Raw genomic sequence first — 20,636 nt, 5'->3', positions numbered from 1 at the left:
AGAGCAAAGTGCCACTGAGTCGGTGTATGTGAAGCTGCTTACCTCCTAGCGTAGCAGACACCAGAAAGTGTGTCCCATATTTCTTGATCAAGTTCTCGTGGATCTGCTGCAGACTTGGCCTTCGACCGAGCAGCCTCAGGTTGCGTAGAAACTCCGGCGCCAGTGGCAAGGGGGCCTTAAAAACGTCCCTCTTCTCTGTAGCCAAGCTGTTTACTTTCCAATGGCTGAATTCCCTGCAAGTGAACCATTGGAGAATTTGGACAGATCTGATTCATGGTGATTGGGTCATTTCATATTGCATATGTGAGAGAATTCAAATATCACCAGAAGATATAGCTTGATGTGCATTGCACATCAAATGTATGCAGGGTAGCCTAGTGGTTAGAGCGTTGGGCTAGTAACTGAGAGGTTGCAAGTTCGAATCCCCGAGCTGACAAGGTACAATCTGTCATTCTGCCCCTGAACAAGGCAGTTAACCCACTGTTCCTAGGCTGTTATTGAGAATAAATGAATATGTATGTATTCCTTCAGAACAAAAAATAACAGAACAGTGACATTAACATGCTATTCTCCCAAGGGGAAAAAATAGAATTTGACATTCCACATCAACACTTATTTTGCAGATTATTTGAAGTCAGCATTACAGCAATAGTGACAACAGTCAGCAATAGTGACAACCAATTGCATTAGTTGTGTATGATTATCATAGACATTAAATACATTTGCACTTACATGACAACATACACAACATGGAAAGTGTTTGATCATGATTCAGTGAAAGAAAGTATAGAAAACACGTTTAGTCCAACCTAACACTACATAGGCGTTATGCCACAGGAATAACATTGGTAGTACAATGTAAGTACAAGGTCATTCAACTATAATTGCATACTGTTACACAATTTCAAAGACTAAGAACAACATTACAGTCCAACTCTTTAGTCATATCCCAGTTTACCTATTTGTTTATGGTCTTGCCTACACCTAGCAACCTGTTTTTTCAATTATATGACCAAAAAAAATGTACAAATTGGTTCTCTAGCAGATAAGTAAGAATGTCTCACCCCATGTTGACAAATGGCCTTTTTCCCTTTATTCAGATTACATCCTATCACTTTCAGTTATTTGAAAATGAACTAATCTCCAAAATATAGCTATTTTTAAAATAATCCATAGAAAGTTGCTTGCAATTTAAGTTTAATCCACCAGAAAAACAAAACAAATAATACAACAAATATTGTGGTTAAACTCAAATGGAAGAGGTAAAAAATAAGGAACTTGACTGTCAGCCGTGCATTAAAGACCAAAATTGGTTAAAGAAAAGTGTGATAAATAAAAAAGTATACCAGTTTAACTTAGGGACCAACAAATGAACAGCTGTGCCGTATAGATTGCAGAATATTTGGGAAGAGATTGTCAATGTTCCGATTCCATGGCAAATAGTTTGTGAACTGATACACAAAACAACGCTGGATGCAAAACTTAGAATTGTTCAATTTAAATGATTATTCAAAGTTCTTGCAACCAATAAAATGTTATATATATATGGGGGATACAACCACCCCAGCTCTGCAGATTTGGCTGATAAGAGACAGAATCATTAGATCATTTGTTTTGGTACTGTAAATATGTAGCTTGTTTTTGGTCACAGGTCCAGGAATGGCTGAAGAATTGCAACATTTTCCTCTGCAGATAGCACTACTGGGTGATTTGAAAAATCATAGTCAATCGATCAATAATACAATAATACTCTTAGCAAAAAAAAAACGTATATTTAATTTACAATCTGTAGAAACTATGAGAATAGAAAGGTTCAGAACTTTTGTGAAACATCACAGCACAGTTGAAAAATATATGGCAAATAGAAATCCAAAAGGGATGGTGTTGAGAGATAGATGGGAGGGGTTGAGTGGAGCTGAAGGGTGGCATTAATAACAAGATAACTGCAATATAATATACTGTGTCCATAAAATGTTTATACTATAGGTTCAGAACTTTTGTGGAACAGCACAGTTAATAATATATGGCAAATAGAAACCAGACTGGATGGTCTTCAGAAATAGATGGGAGGGGTTGAGGGTAGCAGAAAGATAGGGAGTAAAAACAAAAAAAAGATAGATATTGTAAAATAGATTGTGTCTGTAAAATGTATATAGTATGTATTAGCTGGAAGTGGAAACTAAAGTGTTGTTGTTCATTAGTTTACTCCAATTAGGGGAGGGGTGGTAGGGTTAGTGGAAAATAATAAAGGAAAATATATTTTAGAAAGATGTGTATATATATATATGTATATGTATTTTATATGTATGTGTGTTTGTATGTACAGTTGAAGTCGGATGTTTACATACACCTTAGCCAATTACATTTAAACTCAGTTTTTCACAATTCCTGACATTTAATCCTAGTAAAAATGCCCTGTTTTAGCTCAGTTATGATCACCACTTTATTTTAAGAATGTGAAATGTCAGAATAATAGTAGAGATAATTATTTCTTTCAGTTTTTATTTCTTTCAACACATTCCCAGTTGGTCAGATGTTTACATGCAGTCAAATAGTATTTGGTAGCATTGCCTTTAAATTGTTTAACTTGGGTCAAACGTTTTGGGTAGCATTCCACAAGCTTCCACAATAAGTTGGGTGAATTTTGGCCCATTCCTCCTGACAGAGCTGGTGTAATTGAGTCAGGTTTGCAGGCCTCCTTGCTCGCACACGCTTTTTCAGTTTTCCCCGTCAGGGCTTTGTGATGGCCGCTCCAATACCTTGACTTTTTTGTCCTTAAATTTTGCCAGACCTTCGGAAGTATGCTTGGGGTCATTGTCCATTTGGAAGACCCATTTGCGACCAAACTTGAACTTCCAGTCTTGAGATATTGCTTCAATGGATATACAGTGCCTTGCGAAAGTATTCGGCCCCCTTTTGCACGCCCAATTTTTCAGTTTTTGATTTGTTAAAAAAGTTTGAAATATCCAATAAATGTCGTTCCACTTCATGATTGTTCCACTTGTTGTTGATTCTTCACAAAAAAATACAGTTTTATATCTTTATGTTTGAAGCCTGAAATGTGGCAAAAGGTCGCAAAGTTCAAGGGGGCCGAATACTTTCGCAAGGCACTGTAGATACTTTTATACCTCCAGTATCTTCACAAGGTCCTTTGCTGTCATTCTGGGATTGATTTGCACTTTTCGCACCAAAGTACGTTCATCTTTAAGAGACCGAACCCGTCTCCTTCCTGAGCGATATGACGGCTGCGTGGTCCCATGGTGTTTGTACTTGTGTACTATTGTTTGTACAGATGAATGTGGTACCTTCAGGCGTTTGGAAATTGCTCCTAAGGATGAACCAGACTTGTGAAGGTCTACAAATCTTTTTCTGAGGTCTTGGCCGATTTCTTTTGATTTTCTCATGATGTCAAGCAAAGAGGCACCGAGCTTAAAGGTAGGCCTGGAAATACATCCACAGGTACACCTCCAATTGACTCAAATTATGTCAATTAGCCTTTCAGAAGCTTCTAAAGCCATGACATCATTTTCGGGAATTGTCCATGCTGTTTAAAGGCATAGTCAGCTTAGTGTACGTAAACTTCTGGCCACTGGAATTGTGATACAGTGAATTATAAGTGAAATAATCTGTCTGTAAGCAATTGTTGGAATAATTACTTGTGTCATGCACAAAGTAGATGTCCTAACCGACTTGCCGAAACTATAGTTTGTTAACAAGAAATTTGTGGAGTGGTTGAAAAGGGAGTTTTAATGACTCCAACCTAAGTGTATGTAATCTTCCGACTTCATCTGTATGTATATATATGTACAGTGCAATCAGAAAGTATTTAGACCACTTGACTTTTTCCACATTTTGTTACGTCACAGCCTTATTCTAAAATGTCCTTATTTACATAAGTATTCAGACCCTTTGCTATGAGACTCAAAATTAAGCTCAGGTGCATCCTGTTTCCATTGATCATCCTTGAGATGTTTCTACAACTTGATTGTAGTCCACCTGTGGTAAATTCAATTGATTGGACATGATTTGGTCCCATAGTTGAAAGTGGATGTCTGAGCAAAAACTAAGCCATGAGGTCGAAGGAATTGTCCATAGAACTCCGAGACAGGATTGTGTCGAGGCACAGATCTGGGGAAGGGTACCCAAATACGTCTGCAGTATTGAAAGTCCCCAAGAACACAGTGGCCTCCATCATTCTTAAATGGAAGAAGTTTGTAACCACCAAGACTCTTCCTATAGCTGGCCGCCTGGCCAAACTGAGCAATCGAGGGAGAAGGGCCTTGGTCAGGGATCTGACCAAAAATCCAATGGTCACTATGATAGAGCTCCAGAGTTCCTCTGTGGAGATGGGAAAAGGTGCCAGAAGTACAACCATCTCTTCAGCACTCCATCAATCAGGCCTTTATGGTAGAGTGGCCAGACGGAAGCCACTCCTCAGTAAAAGGCACATGACAGCCCGCTTGGAGACTTTTAGACCATGAGAAACAAGATCCTCTGGTCTGATGAAACCAAGATTTAATTATTTGGCCTGAATGACAAGCGTCACGTCTGGAGGAAACCTGGAATCATCAGCATCATGCTGTGGGGATGTTTTTCAGCGGCAGGGACTGGGAGACTAGTCAGGATTGAGGGAAAGATAAACAGAGAAAAGTACAGAGAGATCATTGTTGAAAACCTGCTACAGAGCGCTGAGGATCTCACACTGGGGTTAAGGTTCACCTTCCAACAGTACAACGACCCTAAGCACACAGCCAAGACAACACAGGAGTGGCTTTGGGACAATCTTTGAATCTCCTTGACTTGCCCAGCCAGAGCCCGGACGAACCCGGTCAAACATCTCTGGAGAGACGTGAGAAGATGTGCAGCGATGCTCCGCATCCAACCTGACAGAGTTTGAGAGGATCTGCAGAGAAGAATGGGAGAAACTCCCCAAATACAGGTGTGCCAAGCTTGTACTGTCATACCCAAGAAGACTCAAGGCTGTAATTGCTGCCAAAGGTGCTTCAACAAAGTACTGAGTAAAGAGTCTGAATACTTATGTACAGTAAATGTGATATTTCTGTTTTTTATTTTTAATACATTTGCAAACATTTAAAAAAAAAAAAATGTTTTGCTTTGTCATTATGGGGTATTGTATGTAGATTGATGAGGAGGGGAAACGATTTAATCCATTTTAGAATAAGGCTGTAACATAACAACATGTTAAACAAGTCAATCGGTCTGAATACTTTCTGAATGCACTAATTTCTGTAATAATGTTGAGTAGTGTACAGAAACATGAAGAAGACACCGGTCTTTGGAAGAATTTTAAGGGCTACGAAGTATTAGCAAACCAGTGTTGATGAGGATAATCCAAATATCCAAAGTAAACTTTAAATCGTACATCATACTGTATCATCTTTGCCTATAATGTGTAAAGACCATCAGATGCTGTGTACTAGCTTTGGATGATGTTGTCTTGAGTGAAAAATTATTGACGACAGAGGTTGTGAATGGAGCATTGCTTTTCTTTCATGATGATTTCTAAAAAATGAAATGTAAAAGCATTGGCTGACCATTCCAGTGCTGTTAATGATGATAGATGCTCTAAATTACAGGGCTTTAGCACAAGATGATTGCACCTGCAGCCCGGCAGGCTTTCAGGGAATAAGATAAAACTCTCTACCTAAGCGAATACACCATTCCCTATTTGATAAGAGCACCTGGATTTTAGCACTGTTGTAGCCCTTTCCTGCAGTCAATTGATCACATCGCTCTCTAGTGGCCTCATGGGTGGAATTATATTAATATTTTTCATGATTTCATAATTAATCATTTAAAAATGTATTAATTAATTGTCCCAAAATCTGGTGTTTCTATGTGAAATGGTTTTGTTATATTTAAGTCTTCTGTGACGTATATAGAGTGTACAATTGGGATGCAAACTCAAAAATGGAATACATTTCAACTCTATATCTGACAGAGTTGAAATGACAAGCCAGTAACCATGTGTGTGAGGTGTATACTTTTGGTTCAAAGTAGATTTGTTAAAGACTACCAAGAAACACTGTGTGACCCTGATTCATCCCACTGCAGTGAAAGGTTAATGTTCCACTACATTCCTCTATGAGTCAGAGCTTTGACAGAAGTAGAACTTTCCCAAGGCTTCTACTTCTACAATACATGATCAGGAAACGTGTTACCATATAATTCAAATTATTCATTCTATTTCTATGAGTGTTAACCCTAAGTTAGTTTCAGTTACAACATGGAAGGTAATGTTTAATGAGTGCATTACATTGTCTATATCTACAGTGACCTTCAAAAGTATTGGGACTGTGATACATTTGTTGTTGTTTTGGCTCTGTACTCCAGCACTTTAACCTCATAGTCATTGTATGATTTCAAATCCAAAGTGCAGACTGTCAGCTTTAATTTGAGGGTATTGTCATTCATGTCGGGTGAACCGTTTAGAAATTGAATCACTTATTGTAAATAGTTCCCACATTTTAGGGGACCAAAAGTATTGAGGCAAATCACTTCTATGTATTAAAGTAGTCAAAGTGTAGTATTTGGTCCCATATTCTTTGCACACAATGATTACATCAAGCTTGTGACTCTACAAACTTGTAGGATACATTTGCTGTTTGTTTTGGTTGTGTTTCAGTTTATTTTGTGCCCAATAGAAATGAATGGTAAATAATGTATTTTTTAGTTGCTTTTATTTTAAATAAGAATATAATATGTTTTAACATGGATGCTACCATGATTACGGATAGTCCTGACTGAATCGTGAATAATGATGAGTGAGAGAGTTTGGCGCATAAATATCGTACCCCCAAGAGATGCTAACCTCTCACCATTACAATAACAGGGGAGGTTAATGTAGAAGTGCTTCAAAAAATATATGATATTCTTAATTACAATAAAAGTGACTCCAAAATGACACATTACATTATTTACCATTAATTTCTATTGGGCACAAAATAATCAAAAACACAACCAAAACAAACAGCGAATGCATCCAACAAGTTTGTAGAGTCACCAGCTTGATCTAATCAATGCCTGCTAGGAATCTGGGACCAAATACTAAACTTTGGACTACTTTAATACACATAAGTGAATTTGTCCCAATACTTTTGATCCCCAAAAATGCGGGGACTACGTACAAAAAGTAATTCTTTACTTTTGGAGCTCACTCCACTGTATATTTATTTGCAGATGAGGCTGTATTCCACAGCTGCGTTGATTTAGATGTGTTTCTTCATAAAGCATGGTTGCATGAAGCAGCCTAAAGCCATGCAAAATATCACCTACTGTACAGTAGGTATGGGTTTAACCTGGATCACAACAACTGCTTGCCGTGTATATTAGCCACACACTGGCAAATCAAGGTGTTGAATGCCTCTCTTTCCATGTTAGATTTCTGTGAGCTATTTTGAGAGGCAAGAGGGGAATGGTTGATCGGCCCCATTTCCTCTGGAAGTTGACAACTGGGTTTCCAGCTTATTAATATTTGGCCCTCATCAACTGAGGAGGCGTTCTATCATTTCAATGTGTTTTTTGTGGAGTATTGTAGCAATTTCGTGGAAGACTTTTCAAGTACACTTTTGATATGGATTCTCACAACTTTTCAGGCTAGACAGGGCTGGTCTGGTCTGGACAAAAGTACTATGGTGTTGCAACTTGCAGAAACCTCTTTGATGCAGACTTACAAAGGCTTTCTCAAAGTACATTACTGAAATAGCACAGGTTTAGACAATAGGAGTATACTTTATTGCACAAATCTCTTTAGAGCTAAAAATGCAAGCGGCAATTAGTGGCTCTTCCCTGTCTCCCTAGTGTATCCATATCATGAGCTGGCATAGTACATTCCACTAAACTGTTTATGCTCAGCAGAATAGGTGTGTCTTGGAACACTGTCCATCTAATTTGAGGCAGTTAAACATTTCCTCTCAGATTGTTTAGCTGAATGAAGAATAATTATGTTAAAGGAAGTAGAGCTCAAAGATCTGGCTTTTCAGTAATTGTAAAATGTGTACTAAATTTGATAATTCATTGTGCGAGTGCACAAATGGCTAAACACATCTATTTTCCCAAGTTGAATAGCACATTCTGATTCTCAATTAGAATTCAAATTAATCTTGTTAATTGTACATGGGGACTCACAGCATTCAACAGAGTAATTAGATTTCTCAACTGTGTTGCCGGAGGCAATCGAATAAAAAGCTGGAAAATGAAAAACAGCAAATACATTTGTCCCTCAGACAATGTATTCATATCATGGACACACTTCAGATTTAGAAACCGTTTTAGCCACACTTGATATACAGAGAGATAGCCAATTCCATCAATAACTAACATTTTGGAAAATGGCTGATAAGAAAATAGAAATTGAATCAATTGTCCCTCATGTCTGACCTGATGTGAGACAGGCAGTTTGTCACATTCATTTTTAGTTAATGTTTTTATATTCACCCTGAAACAAACAGTCCCTTTACTGAACCTGAATTGAACAACTGACGTCTGGTTTTTGAAAGAATCCTTTTGAAAATAAGTTTAGCTACTCTTCGTACTGAAGGGCTGTATTGTATTTTGAAAGCCTTACACATTCATTTTAAAGAAAGATGACCAAAAACAGTAACATTAAGCCAATACAAAACAACCAAATCAAGCTTTCAGCAAAAACTGAAACAGCACAACACAATGCCAAAATAGAAACACTAGTCAGCAAAACTCATATTCTTGAAGGCAAAACATAAATTCAATACATAATGTGAAATTTGATTTTAGTTAGTGTAGAGTGATGGAAATTACATCAAGTCATCTACACAAAGCCGGAGTGCCTCAGAACCCTACACCAATCTCTCACAAATCACATTTCAGTGCTTGAAAAATCTATAGTTGCCAGACATTTCCCTCATTAATCATCTTCCCTTTATTTAGAAAATGCTCTTCTATATCAGAAATGTTTCAGATTTCTCTACCAGCAATATACCTCCTGACGTAATCATTTGTGACAAAGTCTAATTTCTTATTTTATTGTCTTGACAGCTCTTGTTGCCTCCAGAATGAGCTGTTACCAGTTACAAGAGCCATAGGGGCCTGGATGGGCATAGTATGGTCCCTATAGGCTGTCAGTTCTGCCACCTCTCATGGCACCAAAAGTACAATGAGCCATCAGTAATGTTTCTTAAGGGAAAGCATCTATCATCCCAAAACACCTCCTGGGAGAGCATTTTCCTGTCTGGATATTATAAACATCCTTCCCTTTCTTTCCTATTTCATACCAAATGAAGGCCAATGAAAGAACAGTACCCAAGCTGCAAAAAGGGCTGCTTCTCTATCTTGTTTTAAAGTGGTTCATTATGTACAGACCACATGAAATACAATTGTATTTATTCATCAGACCATTATTTCAAAAGGATATCTATTGAGTTGCAAACCTCGTCTGTGAGAGAAACCTTGCAAGACACCAGCAGCAGCAGAAGCTCTTTGTTTGACAATCACCATAGCTAGATTCTGCAGGGAATTTAAGCATCCTTCCCCCTGTGACCCTCACATTCAATTTATTCATAGGCATGGGGGCTCCTCGAAACTCAAATCACATATATCTTTACACATTTCACAGGCATAGTAAATGCATGCTATGTATACTGAACAAAAATATAAATGCAACGTGCAACAACTTCAAAGATTTTACTGAGTTACAGTTCATATAAGGAAATCAGTCAATTGAATTAAATTCATTACGCCCTAATCTATGGATTTCACATGACTGGGAATACAAATCTGCATCTGTGGGTCACAGATACCTTAAAAAAAAAGGTAGGGACGTAGATCAGAAAACTAGTATCTGGTGTGACCACGATTTACTTTACCTCATGCAGTGCGACACATCTCCTTAGCATAGAGTTGATCAGGCTGTTGATTGTGGCCTGTGGAATGTTGTCCTATTCCTCTTCAATGGCTGTGTGAAGTGGCTGGATATTGGCGGGAACTGGGACATGCTGTCGTACACGTCAATCCAGAGCATCCCAAACTTGCTCAATGCGTGATATGTCTGGATACTATGCAGGCCATGGAAGAACTGGGCCATTTTAAGGTTTCATGAATTGTGTACAGATCCTTACGACATGGGGCTGTGCATTCTTATGCTGAAAGATGAAGTGATGGCGGTGGATGAATGGCACAATAATGGACCTCAGGATCTCGTCACGGTATCTCTCAAATTGCCATCGATAAATGCAGTTGTGTTTGTTGTCTGTAGCTTAACCCCACCGCCACCATGGGGCACTCTGTTCACAATGTTGACATCAGCAAAGCGCTCGCTTGCACGACCCCATACACATGGTCTGCGGTTGTGAGGTCAGTTGGACGTACTGTCAAATTCTCTAAAACAACGTTGAAGGCAGCTTATGGTAGAGAAATGAACAAGCATTTCGCTACCCTCGCAATAACCCAAGCTAACCATGTATATGTGACAAAATAAAATGTGATTTGATTTGAATATTCAATTCCCTGGCAACAGCTCTGGTGGACATTCCTGCAGTCAGCATGCCAATGACACGCTCCCTCAAAACTTGTGACATTGTGTTGTGTGACAAAACTACACATTTTAGAGTGGCCTTTTATTGTCCACAGAACAAAGTGTACCTGTGTAATGATCATGTTGTTTAATCAGCTTCTTGATATGCCACACCTGTCAGGTGGATGGATTATCTTGGAAAAGGAGAAATGCTCACTAACACGGATCTAAACAGAAATAAGATTTTTGTGCGTATCTTTTACTTTCACTTTAGCACTTAGCACTAACACTTTACATGTTGCGTTTATCAGTGTAGTTACCATATCAATGGCACTTACAGAATCTCCATGCACAACACTTGAACTTGGCAAACATGAAAGATTAAACAATGTTAGGCTTGCCTTTCAAATAGGACAAAGTCCCTTCACTCCAGAAAGTAACACCAAGGATGACTGAATTTGCCTTGGCAGAAATATTTCAGTGAACCACCCGTAGGGCAGCTGTGACCAGGCAGAGAGGGGGAATAAAATCAGTCTTCCTCTATATAACCCAGTTGGTGTTCCCTATTCGTAATGGGCAGATTTACACACCTACTTTCCCTCTGGGTGTCCTTTAATGAGATCAGTTAACATATCAAAAGGCCTTGGCAGCACAAATGGCTTTTGGGGGAAACCAAATGTATGTCCATTGACGACTGAGGTGTTGGTCAGACAACAGTGTGCTCTCACACACACAAACACAACACACACACGCTGCTAGACAACCTTTCAAACAGTACTGGCTATGCTCTCTGCCTGATTCCATCACAGATCTGCAGGCATTTTTCTGCATTTCAGTTCCTTGTCCTAGTCATTTCTAGCACTGTCCCAGAGCATGAAAGAGAAGCGTGATCCATCAAACTTCTGTCAAAAAAACTACACCTATCATGCTAGCTATACTCAGAACATCTGCAATGAAAGCTATCATTTCAAGTTGTATGAGAAGAAAACTGTGACAGATTTCTGAATAAATGGGTTTCTAAAGAGACAAATATCTCTTTCTTACAGTAAAGAAACGCACCTACACCCCTTCAACATGCCCACACTCAAGTAGCATTAACATCACAGCAGAAAATATGTTGGCAGTAATCTGGAGCTATAATTTGACTCAGGTGAGTGTAGCACCATGGAGAGCATGCAGCAACAACAAAATAAAATGTAATGGAGGCTTTGTGATGGAGGAAAGTAAAATGCATGAATAAAATGCATGGAAGGGTCAGAGTAAAATATTGTAACAACCCTGGGTTTATAAGCGCGGAATCCGTACGAGCATGCTTTTGGGGCACAGTCGATAGCGCACTGGACTTCGGGCTAGAAGGTCGAGGGTACGAGACCTGCTCCCTGCCTCAGTTTCATTACAATATATATTCTAAGCTGAGGAAAAATGTAAATTAAAGGCTTATCAGAGAGAGTACATCACATTTGGTATTACATTTAAAATAAAGTTAATGATATTGAAAATAAATGTTGAAAAATAATTTGATGGGATGGAAGGGTCATAGTGGATCTTGATTGGTAGAGTACAGCAACATTCAAACACGCACACTTTGCCTCTAGATTCTCACCTGTAGATCTTATAGCGTGTGGAGAAGCCTTGCTGGAAGCGTTCTTTGAACTCTGTGTATTCCGGACAACGGTGGAAAGGTCCCTTCTCAGACAGCAGCCAATCCAATTGGTCGCCACTCTGGTGTCCGGTGCTGGCAGCTGTAAGCGAGGGGTTGTTACTCTGCTGCCCCTCAGCCAGGGCCAGAACCCAGCCGAGGTGGCCCAGCACTGTCCACTGCCATACGAGCATCAACAGCAACCATCTAACAGCTGTGGCTCTTGGCCAACGCATCACCATCTTCCTGTTGGGCACCTGGGACCAGCATTCTTCAACTAATCCCTCCTGACCTGTGAAGGAAAAGAGAGAGAACATGTTTTAGGGCTCAATTCAGAGGACAACTTGAAATAATAGAAAAACACAGACACTACGCTTGACACTTGTATCACTTGCGTTGATTTAGCTTATGTATCCGCCTCACAGCCTTCGCTTTCCTTAGGGATCAATTCAATTAAACACACATGCAGTAACTTTCTTTTCCATAGACAAAAACTTAATAGACTTGGCTAGACTTTCAATCTTAGCCTGTACTAACAACACTGTGAGAGCCTTTCTTTGGCTAGCGTTGGGAGGCTTTACACCAAGGAATCAATTCAATAAAACACACTGTTCTTTTTTTGCGGAAGCGCTCTTTACCATGGTCAAAAACCTACTGCTAGGTGCAATCCACTCATAGGTATATGCTTTTAGTCGTGCTTTCAAGTTTGTGTGGGCGGAAAAAATCACATGAAAACATAATTGTTAGGTATAAATAAGGACCTTGCTCTTGAAAAGAGGACCTAGCTTTACACCAAGTACAGATCTACTGTTGGTCTAAGTTGCCGTTGTTGGATTGTTTAGGCTGACAAAAGTAAGGACACACTCAATTATCCAAAGCTGTTATGACTAAATAAGAATTGCCATCATGTCTGAAGCGTCCTTAAAAAAAAGAGGGGGGTACGTTTTTGTTATTTATTAATAAATTACTGTAGTGTTAAATCTGCAGTGCACAATCAAACATTTAGGCCCAAGAATAGAACAAGCTAGAACAAACTGTACAAGCGATATGGGACCAACAGTATTCCCTGTTGGTCTTCTATTTTGATAAATAACACAATGCAAATTAATTTGAGAGAGCAAAATGCATGTTTAGACAGTAAATAACCTTTCTTTAATTTACACTTGGAAAGGGGGATACCCAGTCAGTTGTACAACTAAATGCCTTCAACTGAAATGTGTCTTCTGCATTTAACCCAACCCCTCTGAATCAGAGAGAACCATGGGATTGTTATGTTTTAATAGGCAATTATTTAGGTAATTTATCTCATTAATAATTATAATAGGCAACTAACTTGGAGAAAGTATGTAGGATCAAGCTTTGAAAAAGGGAACATCATCAACTCCACTTTATACTAGACAGTATAAAAGGTAAGACTTTACAAAAAGTTGCTTTTATACCTGTGTGGTAACGTTAGAATTACACAAGTCACAGTATTCTATTAGCAATGTTAATTTAGTAATGACTTAGTAATGAGAGTAATTACATATAGTAAGTATAATGTGTCAATACTGCTCAGGAGTAATTGTTGATTTATTGTATCTCACATATACATCAGCCTCCTAGTCCATGTTGTGCATGACATAGAACACAAACCACCATTATTCTGTGAAGTGAACACCTCACATCTTACAAATCACTCACTCTTGTTTTGCAATGTGAAAGATAAATCTGTCCGTACATTGTAAAATGTGATGTATTGTGATCCTGTCTTGAAGTGCCTGGCATTCCAAATGATCTGAATTCCAGACATTATTTCAAAGGCTATGATGATACAAAATATACATTACGTAAAGAATTAATCACTATGAAATAATATTGAATACTTTATTTCACCTTTGTGCATCACAGTAGTTAATAATTCAAATACCTATCATCTGCCTGCCCACTCATCAAGATATACTGTTTTAGACAGGCCCTCTCTCTTATTGCACACTGCACACTCCACTGGGGGATAAACCCTTTTGTGTCCCAAATGGTACCATATTTTGTATTTGGTGCACTTTTGACCAGGGCTCTATAGGGCTCTGATCGAAAGTAGTGTACTATATAGGGAATAGGATGCCATTTGGTAGAGATACGGTAAAGAGGAGAAGCTGTGTGGCAGCTGCTGCTGCTTTCACATTTCCTTTCATTCTGTATAATCCCTCCCTCCACCCCCCCTCCCTGTACCCCTCCCTGCATTGCCTGTATCCCATACAGCCAAGACTCTATTATAACTTTCCTTTTCACAGTTGGGCTTTGCAGTTGTAAACAGGAGATGAGATTTTAATGCTATTTCATCATGCTGAATCCAAGTGTAAATTCTACTTTAGCATAAATAAAATATGACTTGCGGTGTAGTTTTTCTCACACGATGAAAAGTCTTTCCTATATGATGGTTGTCATCTCATGAAGCTAGAGGGGAAAACGAGCCACAGCTGATTCATAAACAGTATAGTGCTGACTTTCCAATCTTGCTTGAAATTTGCCTTTCAAATGAGTCTATGTTCTAAAAGCAACACCTCTTGCTGAGATCTCCATCCCAGGGCTTATTGCTCCTCTCTTGAGGTTCTTCCTAATTATAAAATGCATAGAACATCCAAGAAATGCCAGTGAGACAATGGAGGAAAAACGGAATTTAGCCTTGACATTTAATGTTCATCTTGCATAATTCAGGTACCTTCCTATTTACCCTTTCTATCCATGAGAAAAACCAAGGAGAAGACACACGTCTTGAATTCAGTATGGTGGTACGAGGGCGGTTGGAATAGAAAACCATTTTACCGCCTCTCGCTTAGAAATAACATTTCAGACAAGTATGGTCTGGGGAACTGGGCACCTTTTGTGCCATTCACATTTGTAGCATTCACCAAGTTTTGCAGGTGGTTAATGTTCACAGTGGCCAACACCCCTAAATACCACACGCGCACACACTCACCTACACGTGCACGCACACTCAGACACACACACCTGCACATCGTCAATGAACATACATTAGGAGAAAGCCTAAAAATGGTGTGTTTCTTCTCTGCTTTATACTGGATATCATACGGCACAGTATCAGGCAGGTCAGTGGCTTAATGAGCACATAGTATATGCTATACCTGTAAGATCTACCCAGTAATGTGTGCATGGCAATGAGAGCAGCTGTGAGTCCTTATTGGGTCTGACTTAATAAGGTTTTGTTTGTGAGTGTAGGCAGACACCTGCCTCATGGCCAGGCCCAGCAGAGCAGGTGTAGTCCCATTACCAGAAGGCCAGATGTCCTCTTGAACTCAGGTACTCATACTCAGTGTTTTAACTACTCAGCAACCCCGCCAGCTGTCCCACAATATTTCTGTGTCGCTGCATGCTGAGGGTGGATTGCTTTATGCAACAAAGTGAATGCATAGTACCAGGTTGGTGGGTTTGTACTATGACTCTATTATGAAAACTGTCAGCCAAGGCAGAACTTTCCATCAGTTCCAGCCTAGCAATTTGTTTAAGCGTGGTTTGATGAAAGGATGAGAGCAATTATGAGGAGTACACCTCCTACACTATGGTAAGCCAAACAGCTGTTATATATATTGGTTCCGCAAGATTTGTGTCCTCATGAGCCGAGCTGCACCGCACCGATAGCATCGTGATTCCAACCTAAAAGCTATAAGTATGTGTTTAAACAAGCGAGGTATCCCACTCATTCAAAGAGAATTAAAGGCAGACCAGGTCCCTGAGATGCACGTGTTTTCTTTTCCTCAAAAATAAAAATCTACCATTGCCAAAAAAACATTCCCTGCATCAAGCTGTGGGATGTCGTTTTTTTAATATTAGAGTTGCTGGTTGGATGTTGTTCCGTTTGTGTCATTCTTTAGTTTTAAAAAAAACGTATATTTGTTGTGTAGTTAATATTTTAGCTTTTATTTTCTATGTTTTTTATTCGTTTTTTTCCCCTATAAAGCACATTGCATTCCATGCCTAAAATGTGCTTTATAAATAAAGATGATTAAAGGTCCATCATCTTGCTCAGTAACTTCAATATGATAATAATTTATGAGCAGTTTCTTTCTAACCATGAAGATGATTCAAATCTCATCCTTCCAGTAAAGGTTTGCCCCCAGGTAACTGTCTTGCAAGATGTAAGATAAATATAAAAATAAAAGCCATAATCTTGAAAATGAAAAAGAGCCTTAATTAAAAACCTCAAGCATGCCAAGTTAATCAGCTAAAACAATTAGGAGGGTGTGAAAAAGCATTAATGTAAAAATAATCTGATTCTCAGCCACACCTCATTGTTCAGGGCACTTAAAAGTGAGATGCCTCACATATTTCAAACAGGAAAGCAGGTGCTTACCTATTAACTGCACATTAATAAAGAGTACAGTCAGCATTACACAGGGCAGATGGTCTCCAGAGATAAGGCTTAAAAGCTAGCCAGAGAGGAGTCAAGCTAAATATCAATGTTAGATCTACATCGGGGTCTCCGACGGAGCCAAAGTTTAGCAAACAGCCATATGGGCAATTAGGACCATCAGTACCCGCAAAATTTCTATAGCACTTGATAATTAAGACCAATCTGTCTTTAGGAGGTTTCATATTTTCCAGCTGTTTGATTTTAAGAAAATCCCAAAGTACTAAAGGTTTCGATGATGTGTTATTGCTTCACCTGTCCATCTGCCGTCGTTTCTCCATAAACACAAAGCCACGTATAGTGTAATTGCCTATACATCACTCTGAAAATACATAGCCCAGATAATTACCCAAGCTGCTTACTGTGGGTAACACTGTCTCCATAAAAAGCCCATCTGCATATTGCAACAACTCTTTATGAGTTTGTTGACTAATCCCCCAATAGGTCCACAGTGACATGGGAGGTTGTGGAATTCCTGCCAAGAACAATACACACACATTTGGTAATTGAGAGCACAGCAGGGCCTCAGTTTGAATCGCCTCTGTAAACTTTAATTATATACAGTATCTACTGAAGTTTGGAAGGAAATATCCAAAGGTGGGATACATGTTTTAAAAATGTAAAACAGCAAAACATCAATCAAAAGCTAAATTCAATCGTAATGCATTTCACAATTTCACAATGTGTAACATTCCCCATTTTCATGATGCAACTGTCAACCTGGTCTCATTAGTATGTTGAAAACATGTAACAAACCATATTGCCTGTCATCTATACATGTGATGTGCATTGTCATGGTAATTTATTTCAGTGGTAATAGCTAATCAAGGCCAATTGCAAGGCCACAATCATCTTGATTTAGAAAGATACTGATGTGGGTGTCAGTTGTGCTTATGCTGAATCCATTTCAGAAAAGCCATGAGCCATGGGTTGATGGCTGGCTTTGAAAGGGTTGATGGGACCTTATTTTCAAGAAAAGCCACGAGGAGCTCTTGTGCTTCTCTGTTGATATTTTCATTAAATATTCAGATAGTTTTATATAATGTATCAGCTTCATGTATATTTGAACTACCTTTTAGGGCACATCAATTATATTTGATTCATGTGAGAGATGGCACAGTACCAGTCCCTTGTTCTGCAAAGAAGAAACCTAGCAGAACAGTTTGATTTATATTACGCATCTCATTTAAAACTTTACTTTAATTTACTTTACACTCCAGTCTTGTTGATTCTGAATGAGAACATAGGGGAGATTTAAAAGGTTGACTCTAAAGGTTAAAATGTAACACAAAAGCAGAAAGTACCCACAATGTGCCTTAAGGCTAGCAAGTACTGACTTCTCTGTGTGTGTGTGTGTGTGTGTGTGTGTGTGTATGTGTGGTTTGTGGTCCTTGCGCTGGAGAGAATGCAAAAATGCAGAGATGTTCCTCTTTTCAATAAATCCATGACCATGAATCAGTGCCCACGGCTCATCAATGCCAGATAATTTTACAGATTTTTAAAGCCTGAAGCAATCTATAGCCAGAAGTAAAAATATATTAGAGTTATTCTATCATATAAAGATTTTGGGCTAATATTCCCAACTTTTCACTGTGAGGGGTGGATTGTTTTAAAGTAATATAATTGTGGTTGCTTTTGGAGCTGATTTATACATTTTTTGTATTTGTTATGGATCCCCTCTTGCGGGTTTGGCAAAATTAAGTTATAAATTATATATATGTTTTATACAATTTCAAAAATCATACATTCATAACAGTTTTCACCACACACTAAGTGTGTGGCCTCAGGCCTCTACTCCACTACCACATATCTACAGCACAAAATGTGTATGTGTGTGTATGCATGTGTCTGCGCCTATGTTTGTGTTGCTTCACAGTCCACGCTGTTCTATAAGGTTTATTTTTATATACGGTTTTTAAATCTGATTCTACTGCTTGCATCAGTTACCTGATGTGGAATAGAGTTCCATGTAGTTATGGATCTATGTAGTACTGTGCTCCTCCCATAGTCTGTTCTGGACTGTAAAGAGACCTCTGGTGGCATGTCTTGTGGGGTATGCATGGGTGTCTGAGCTGAGTGCTAGTTGTTTAAACAGACCGCTCTGTGCTTTCAACATGTCAATACCTCTCACAAATACAAGTAGTGATGAAGTCAATCTCTCCTCCACTTTGAGCCAAGAGAGATTGACATGCATATTATTAATGCTCGCTCTCTGTATACATCCAAGGGCCAGCTGTGCTGCCCTGTTCTGAGCCAATTGCAATTTTCCTAAGTCCCTCTTTGTGGCACCTGACGACACGACTGAACAGTAGTCCAGGTGTGACAAAACTAGAGCCCGTAGGACCTACCTTGTTGATAGTAATGTTAAGAACATAGAGCTGTTAAGAACGTAGAGCAACGCTTTGTTATGGACAGACTTCTCTTCATCTTACCAACTGTTGTATCAATATGTTTTGACCACAACAGTTTACAATCCAGGGTTACTCCAAGCAGTATAGTCACCTCAACTTGCTCAATTTCCACATGATTTATTACAAGATTTAGTTGAGGTTTAGGGTTTAGTGATGCTTTAATGCTTTTAGTTTTTGAAATATTTAGGACAAACTGATTCCTTGCAACCCGTTCTGAAACGAACTACTGTTCTTTGTTAAGTGTTGCAGTCATTTCAGTCGCTGTAGTAGCTGACGTGTATTGTGTTGAGTCATCCACATACATAGACACACTGGCTTTACTCAAAACCAGTGACAAAGTAAGGGGCCTAGACAACTGCCCTGGGGAATTCCTGATTCTACCTAGATTATGTTGGAGAAGCTTCCATTAAAGAACACCTGTGTTCTGTTAGACACTTAACTCTTTATTGGGGCGGCAGGTTGCCAAGTGTTTAGAGCGTTGGGCCAGTAACCGTAAGGTTGCTAGATTGAATCCCGAGCTGACAAGGTACAAATCTGTCGTTCTGCCAGTTAACCCACTGTACCTAGGCCGTCATTGTAAATAACAATTTGTTCTTAACTGACTTGCCTAGTTAAATAAAGATGAAATAAAAAATATCAATTATCCACAATATAGCAGGGGATGTAAAGCCATAACACATACATGTATGTTTTCCAGCGGCAGATATGATCGATAAAGTCAAAAGCTGCACTGAAGTCTATAACAAAACAGCCCCCACAATCTTTATCATCAACTTACATGATGGCATGTAAGTACACAGTTTTGATTGATTAATTGTGCTCTGTTACCATGGTTGTTTATCATCCTTCAAAACTGTTGAGTTGAGGTGTTTGTGAAGTAATTCTTGCCCCTAGCTTGCATGCTCACCCACCGCTGCTGCTGTAGACTGAGTGAACAGCATACAATACATACAATGTGTCTCTCATCTGCCATCTCATACTCAACCTTGGAATTCATGCAGAATATGGAGCCCAGAGCTCTGCTTATCATCTTCACAATTCCGCACATTGTTACTGTTTTTATGTTCAATCAGGCATGGAAGACGATCTGATGATTCAGATGGGTAGTGACTGATTTCAGCTCTCCTGTGGACACACCCTGCTAAAACATTTATGGTCAGTTTGGTCATGAATTTTAATCACACGTATCTCGTGATACTTCTGGAGTAAAGGAGAGATATCCTTCCAGGCATGTTTTGGAGAGAAGAAAGTAGGGAAGTGATCGGGATCGTCAGCTAGAGGCTACAGCCATAGACAGGTGGAATCTATTAGAGTCTGGGTGAGGATAAAAAGGCACAAAACTCTCCATGGAAAAAGTCTAATGTTTCTGCATACAGAATGGTCAATCAAACGAAGAATCTTCATATCAGAGGAGCAGGGTATTTCATAATAGATATTCCCAACACAAAGCTTGAGAGAAGATGAAAGTTTATAGAAGGTTGTTTTCCGGTACACTGAATGCATTTGAAATTTGTCCTGAGGCTCATTAGAATTGCTATAGTCATTCAACACATCATTTTCTCTGAGTGATGGTTTAAAGTGGTTGTGTGTTTTCTCACTCTTTAATAATATGAGCAGGCTGTAGCAGGGCTTGTCATCGTGGTTTTTAGATAAATGCCTTTTTCTGCAGGA

The 20,636-nt window shown here is 39.0% G+C and overlaps 1 protein-coding gene across 1 annotated transcript in view; it reads right to left on the bottom strand.

The window, feature by feature from the left end:
- The window catches only part of brinp2 (BMP/retinoic acid inducible neural specific 2), a 120,818-nt gene that overhangs the window by 57,231 nt on the left and 42,951 nt on the right, over positions 1-20,636 (bottom strand). The window contains exons 2-3 of the mRNA XM_021589513.3: positions 12,111-12,438; positions 43-233 (exon numbers count right to left, since the gene is read on the bottom strand). Coding sequence (XP_021445188.1) covers positions 43-233; positions 12,111-12,388 — 469 coding nt within the window. The 5' untranslated portion in view covers positions 12,389-12,438. The remainder of the gene's footprint in view (positions 1-42; positions 234-12,110; positions 12,439-20,636) is intronic.

The sequence above is a fragment of the Oncorhynchus mykiss genome, chromosome 28 (genome assembly GCF_057628025.1).
Source record: "Oncorhynchus mykiss isolate SJ-2025 chromosome 28, ASM5762802v1, whole genome shotgun sequence".
Classification (NCBI taxonomy): domain Eukaryota; kingdom Metazoa; phylum Chordata; class Actinopteri; order Salmoniformes; family Salmonidae; genus Oncorhynchus; species Oncorhynchus mykiss.
The sequence above is the reverse complement of the archived record's forward strand: the minus strand, read 5'-3'. Positions and strand labels throughout refer to the sequence as shown.